The sequence below is a fragment of the Lagopus leucura genome, unplaced genomic scaffold (genome assembly GCF_019238085.1).
Source record: "Lagopus leucura isolate 7727_CA_CO unplaced genomic scaffold, USGS_WTPT01 52833-0_obj-0_obj, whole genome shotgun sequence".
In the NCBI taxonomy this organism is placed as follows: Eukaryota; Metazoa; Chordata; class Aves; order Galliformes; family Phasianidae; genus Lagopus; species Lagopus leucura.
Window position 1 is genome coordinate 1 of NW_024966777.1, and position 7,129 is coordinate 7,129.

A 7,129-nucleotide genomic window follows, 5' to 3' on the forward strand; every position below is an offset into this window, starting at 1 on the left:
CTCCTCACTTCCTCCCACGGCATCTGTGAGGGGGGAGAACAATATCAACCACTGCCTCAGGGATGTGGTCTCTCCTGAGGAAGGTCTCTGACAGCACTGCCCCATGCAGGTGATCAAACACCTGCCCTCAGCACATCTCTGCAGTGCTGAGCTCCATCCGCACCAGGGTGGTTAAAAGGTTCATGAGAGAACCAGCAGATTAAATGCCCTCAGGCCACGTTTGTAACTCCATCTCTTGCACTTCTACATGGTGTTTTTGTATCCTAATCCTGCAGTCACCAAAGCTGCCCAAGAACTTGAAAGCCCCACGACTTGCACTGGGCAGTATGTTCTTCCTGTGGCTGCACGTGCCCTGCTAGGATGCTGCACCAGCACCAAACTGTGTTCCTAGGAAAACAACCTTGCACTGATGACAGCAGCAGATGAAAGTGAAGACATGCTATGAGGCTGCACACAGTGCAGCATACATCAAACTGACCATCCTTCCCCTGCCCAGAAGGCAGGAAAGTGCTGCTGATCATTTTTTCCAGGCTTGTATTTCTGGTCTCTCACACCTTCTCACTCCAAATGCACTCCTCTGCCTCCTGCTGAACACTGTAACCTTCCCCATACGTGTTCTCCTCATTCCCTTCGCTGCATCTGACGTCCCTGTCTCTCCCAGGTCCCAAACCAGCCACGACTGTATGCTGTACATTGAAGTCCTGATCATGCTCAAAAGCTGCTGCAGGCTCTGCACTCTCAGCCAGAATGCCAGACATCACACTGCCCATCGAGAACAGCACTAGCTTGCCTACAGTATTTATGAATAGGTCACAGCTGTGACCTCATAAGAGCCCACAGGACACAGACTCAGAGAGCCCTGCAGCCCATACCTTATCGAGTTTGTCAACACTGGAGCAGATCGTTCGGAACTTGCTGTCTGGGACACCACAAACTGCAAACATCCCATCAAGGATGCGCCGATCGTTGACCTGGGAGACAAGGAGAAAGCCATTTACCAGAGCTCAAGCAAGTGCTTCAGATGAGCCCAGTTTTTCTTCTCTCTAGTTCTAAGCAAAGAAGAGAGAAACTAGCAGCCACCCTACCTCCATGGGAAACCTGTGCCCCAGAAACTCTGGGGTTCTGATGTTCAGGTTATCTCCCAGTGCAAATCCATGGTAAAACAAAGACAGCTCTAAGCATTTTCTAAACCTTCTCTAAATGCCTCTCTAAATGCTCAAGAAACCACAGTTGGAAGGGGGTAAAGTTTCACTGCGAATTAGGAGCTGGCAAAGTAAGAAAATAAAATTTGCAAGAATGTGGTGAGACAGAGTCAGCTAGAACAGCAAAGAGAAGCAAGGATGGCAGAAGAATCAAACTAACAGTTAATTGAAATCAGCCTATGGGGAGGCTGCCAACATTTTTTGCTGTTCACAGCTTCTGGGTAATTCCTCTCTCCCCATTCCTGGGGAGCTAAGCTGCCTCTCCCCCAAGAGCAGCCAGCTAGGTCAAGCTGTTAGGCTTGGGGAGAGCCATCTCATCCTCCTCCTGGAGCTGCTAACACTCAGCAAGAAGGAAAAGCAGTAGCACTGCAATGGGTTGACCTCAGCTGACTGCCAGGCACCCACCAAGCTGCTCTCTACAGGAGGGGAGATGAAAAAGCTTGTGGGTCTCGCCAAAGACAGGCAGATCATTCACAAGGTACCATCAAGATCAGGGCAGCCCCTGATCTCTTCTTGCAGTGCTCATGCTACCAAACCTAGCATTTAAATCCAATACAGGATCCAATACAGGGGCCTACGAATCATCTCATACGTGGATTTGTAAAAACAGCTCAGGAACAGACCACAGACTTAGGGGGATTAATTCACTATGTTCCCTGCACTGCCAGTACAAGAACAAAGGGACACTGGATACTTTAAAACCTTGCTGTGAGATCTTCCTTTTCCTTTTTTGACACTGCAAGTCAATTCCATGGTTTAATTATGTTCTGTAAGAGAAGGTAATTGAGACCCAGAGCTTAGCTGAATTCAACATTCCACGGGTAGCGAGAGCACGCGCAGTTAAATTAGATAGAAACAAAGACTGCCTGGGAGGATGTAACCCTCCAGCATCAGTATATCCCAACAGCCCCCCACAGAAGAAACAGAGTCCTTCCTACTGCAGACAAGTTATTCTGCTGTTCCCCATTGCTGGGATGCCTGCTCATCCTCAAAGACATTTTCTGTTGCCACTGGCCAAACACAACCCAGCTGCACTGGATCTGGAGAGGCAGTTCCTAAGCACAGCTCATCTCTGACAGGTCGCTGGGCAAGTAACCGAGCACAGGGCAGGGCTGGCAGCTCAGGGTGCAGCACCCAGCCCACACTGTTTTCCCTGAATAGCACAGCAACCCTGCTGACCTCCTACACACCAGGCCCTCCTACTCACTGCTTTCCTACAGCCTTCCCATCCCAGCTGAGCACCATGTGCTGCCACACCAGGGTAAGAGAGGTGTTTTGAAGCACATGGCAATCAGCCTAATCCCCATTAGAGCACTGCTCTTCCTCTGGAAGGGGCCTCAGTGCTGGGAAGGAGTTGATGGGAGGCAGGAGTTTGCTCATGGCACATAGGAGAAATCCCTCCTAAAGGGACCGAGATAGCTGTGACAAGGACAGGAACCCTGGGCTGGAGATTGTATTTAACTGCAGGCAGTGAATGTAAGAGTCAGCTTTTTTCTTGACTGCTGGATGTTTTGCAGGCGACCATGGCAGATGCCACAGAGAACTCTGCTAATTATGGCCTCAGGAGACCTCCTCGCATTCCCACCTTAGAGGTCCTGAGATGAAGCACAGCCTTTCAGCACACACACCACAAGAGGGCAGAGAGGCAAGATGACAAGTGCTCTGGATCTGGCCTCAGCGGGCAGGTGCTACAACCACACAGTACAACCATGGCTGCTTCCCACTGTGGCCCAAAGGCACCTGCCTGAGGATCCCAGTCCTGGCCTCACCTTAATGAGGAAGTCCCCGAGCTGCAGGTCACTCAGGATCTCGTGCACTATCTTCAGGCACTCAGCATCTGGAATCATCGGGTCAAACTGCCCCGCGATGTCAAAATCCTGAGGCACAAGAACAGGCAGAGAGGACTTCAGCACTGCTGGTATGGCTGCAGCCACAGCTTCCACCCTGCTGTTAAAAGCACTTTGTTTACAAAAGGCAGCAAAAACAGGGCGGAAAACAACAACAAAGACAGAGAGAGCATCAGGAACAAATAAACCAAACAAAGGAATCAGAAAGGAAAGGAGATCTTGGTCCTCAAAATGTTCTTTTTTATTTTCCCCTTCAAGCAAATCAAGATACTGGTAAGGCACACAGGGGGAATAAGACAGCAGGAGTGATCTCAACTGACATAAAACTAAAGTTTCAGCTGCAAAGACAGAAAATGAAATCAAAAACTCTGAGTGGCCTCCACCATGGATTGGCAGAAAAAGCACCAGTATGCACAGCTACAGCTTAACAGCAAGACGTTTCAATGCCCCGTGGTAGGAAAACAGGAAAGACATTCTGTTCACCTCCCATTTACAAATCGACAAACACAGTTTTTTATCAGATTTTGAGTTAAAGAACATGGGACATGGGACTGAATGGTGAGTAAATATCAGTGCAGTTTCACCGAGCTTCCAAAATAAAATGGGACAATGGAGAAGGAAAGAATTGTGATTGCATCAGTCAGTTCTCTGATAGCTGAACGTGAGGAAGGATGATGCAATCTCCATGGAAGCTGGGCAGGACATTGGGGAAAAAAGAAACCACACACAAATATCCAAGGGCTGCTCAATCACACTTAATAAAGATGCAGAAAAGAGCTACAAGGCACACTGGGTACCAGGGAGCAGCAAAGCAAAGCACCTCCAGGGAGAGCAGGTAACAGCTTCACCCACCTAGGCTAGGAGAGGAAGACTGCTCTAAACATTTCCAAAATGCTCATTTGGGAAAGGGAAGAAAGCAGTATGTAGGGACACCCATTTAAACAGGATACCACCTCTTGAAGAACTGCACTGGCACGAGGAAAAGTGAACTGTCAAACACAAGTTTTGCCCGGATGCAAGAAGACTCCCCAGTTAGCCTACAAATGAGACCTTGGAAATACCCCAAGTTGTCTGAAAAAGGAAATCCACCAAGGTCAGAAGCTGGAAGGTATCATCAGGAATTGCATGAGGAAAGAGAAATATTCTCACTTAAGTTTACTTGTAGCACAGAGCCCTTGGAGTGGTGTTAGCACAGTGGAACAAATCCATTCCTCAGGGCTACCACACTTGTCTGGGAAAGTCACAAAGGAAATTGCTTTCTTTGTTCTGTAATTTGGCCTCTGGGTTTTTCCTTACTTTGAAATAGAACGGACTAAGCATGGGATGGAAGCAATGGGTGCTGTGGCTAAGTCACTCATCTGGCAAGAGCTGAACAGCCGAGCGTGTGAGCAAGATGCGAACCAGATTTGGGATCCCAAGGGAATTCTTCCCCTCAACCAGACTGGCAAGCACTGTGAGATGGAGCAAGGAGCTGCCGCCCTCCACAGTGCAAAACACCACCCGTACCCAGAGGTCACAATGGCTCAGAGCCCTGGCAAGGCACTGCTCTGTGCTACAGCCAACGATCTCAGCCTCTCCCACTCTTGAGCTGCTTTACAAACCCAAAGGGGAACACGATGGAGAAGAAGAGCTTCCCAGAGCCGCAGGGAAGGTGGCTGCGGGAGAACAGCCACAGTCCTACATCCCCACCACCACTGCCCAGCCTCCAGCACTGCAGCTGGCCACACTCACACACTGGTAGAACTCCCTGTAGCGGCCCCTGGTCATGGCCGGGTTGTCCCTCCTGTACACCTTCGCGATGTGGTAGCGCTTGATGTTGGTGATTTTGTTCATTGCCAAGTAGCGAGCGAAGGGCACCTGCGACCACAGGGTTAAGGATGGGAAGGAGGGATCACCCAGCTATCAGTCACGGGCAGCGTTGTAGCCTCGCTATCTCCCCAGCACAGGCACATGGCACCACACGTGGCACACACCTTTGGTCAAAGCAACAGCTAAGAGATGCTGGACCAGCCGCAGCTCCTCAAGATCTCCACAAACACCCCAGATACAGCCCACACATCCCGCCACACCGACCTAATGGGCACCTTTCAGTGCTGCCTTAGGTTAGACCTCTCCTGGTCTGGATACCCTGCTGTAGAAAGAACTCCGCTCAGCAGAGATCTTCCTTCTCTCTACCTACCAGCATTATTTTGACTAATTTAAGCAACAGGCAGCATAAATAACCAAACAGCACTTCTGCACCCACTGTACCACGTTACCTTTTCACATTCTCCCTGCCTGGAGGGGGTCAATACCAAAGATTTGACCTCCCACCCTCCTCCTCCCTGCCGCTCTGGGCAGCGCTGCCACAGAAGGAGGGCAGCAAAGATAACAAAACCCCTCAGCACTGGCTGTTGCAGGATACAGTTAGGTCATAGCGCAGGGACAGCAGCTCTCCTCCTTGATCTTTCAAATCATAGATAAGCTTCGAGTCCTCTCCATATTTCCCCGTCAGCGTCTCCTACAAAAACAAAAAAAAAAGACACACGAACAAACAGCATCTTCAGTGTCAAGTGATGAACCCTAGAGCACAGAGAATAAAGAGAAAGGGAGAACACCCGGAAGATGGAAGGAGAACACTCAGCCATAAAGAGTGGCTTCCAAGTGCAAGGTCCCCATCAGCTCAGCTGATGTGTTGCACTCTCACTGACCTTCAGCTCAAACACTGGTGTGTCAATGACTTCTGCTCCATGGCGCTTGAAGCAGGTGATGATAGCACTGAAGACTCTCTCACGAATGGCCATTTGCTTGGGGCCATAGTCCCGTGTGCCCTGGGACGAGGTGAGGGAAAGAAAAGCAAAGAGCACGTTAGGTTAGAAGTACGTAGTGGCAGACAGATGTGAGAAGTGATGCAAACAATCCATTGCTTAAACAGCCAGAAGGATCAGGCCCGTATTTTGACAATTTGATATCATTAAATTCACCAGTATGGGTCCCTTTTTACTACTCCCCACTGTTAGGAGTCGCTGAATTATGGCAGTGAAAACCTTTAGGTTCACAGGCACACGTAACTCACTGTCAATTAACTGTTCCTTTCATTTTCAAGGGCCTGACAATCAGCAGAGGCAGACAGCAGGAGCTCCCCACCCAGGGGCGGTGCAGCAATGGGGGAGCTTGCAGCAGTGCACTGGCGCAGCTGGGACAGGCTGGGAACACAAACCACTTCTCCTGACACTCAGAGAGCCACAAAATCCTCATTCTGCATATTTGAATAGTGAGACCTTTCTCTTCCCAGGCCCCGCACCACAGTTAGTGTTTACTAAAACAAGGGAATGGACAAGGGAGGCTGTCCTGAAGCACATCCTTTAAGTCACGGGCATTAAGTGATGGTTTTTACACAGGAGCAACCTGTACTCATGGTATCCACAACCATCTCCACGCCTCAGCACCAAAGCAGTGTCTTTCAAGTCAGCTGCTAGCACTGAAATACAAAGAAACAAAGAAGCTCCAGCACAAATCGTATTCCCAGCAGCCGGAGGCATCCTGACAGGCTGCCGCGCAGGGAAGGCTCCTGGAACGGCACAAAGCAACGCCTGCAGCCGGGCAGAGCTGCACTGAGCGTTATGACCGCTGCCCGCATCTCCACGTGCTCCGAGCAGCTCGGGACAGCGAGGAGGAGCGGCACGGCACCCGGCGGAGCTCACCTTGGGGGTCTTGAGAACGAACTTGTGCTTCCCCTCATCTCCGTCCAGCTGCGCCTTCATCTCCAGCAGCTTCGCCACCTCCTTGGCGATCTGCGAGGGAAAGAAAGGCTCGGTGAGCTCGATGAACCCGGCGAGCCCCGCACACGCCGGACCCCTCCCCTCAGAACGCAGCCGCACCTCGTCGGGCTCGGCCTTGTTCTGCTTCAGCCGCCGCACCACCTCCGCCTGCTCCCGCACCGCCGCCTCGTCCGCCATCGCCCTCCCTGTGCCCCGCCGCGCATGCGCACTGCCGCTCCGGACAGCTCCCGGGACCGCGCCTGCGCATTGCCTTGTCCCCGAAACTGCGCATGCGCACTGCATCTCCGGACGGCTCCGGGACCGCGCATGCGCCCCCCCC

General features: G+C 51.2%; 1 protein-coding gene across 1 annotated transcript; it reads right to left on the bottom strand.

Moving 5' to 3' along the window:
* Positions 1 to 5: 5 nt before the first annotated feature.
* LOC122192779 (histidine--tRNA ligase, cytoplasmic-like) lies at positions 6 to 7,015 on the bottom strand (the record flags this gene model as incomplete). The annotated part of the gene is made up of 8 exons (XM_042893436.1): positions 6,910 to 7,015; positions 6,733 to 6,822; positions 5,740 to 5,859; positions 5,454 to 5,549; positions 4,781 to 4,906; positions 2,972 to 3,079; positions 873 to 971; positions 6 to 23 (listed from the first exon to the last, which is right to left on the bottom strand). Coding segments are annotated over exons 1-8 (735 nt in total), but the record flags the coding sequence as incomplete, so codon positions are not given.
* Between the last annotated feature and the right edge of the window lie 114 nt (positions 7,016 to 7,129).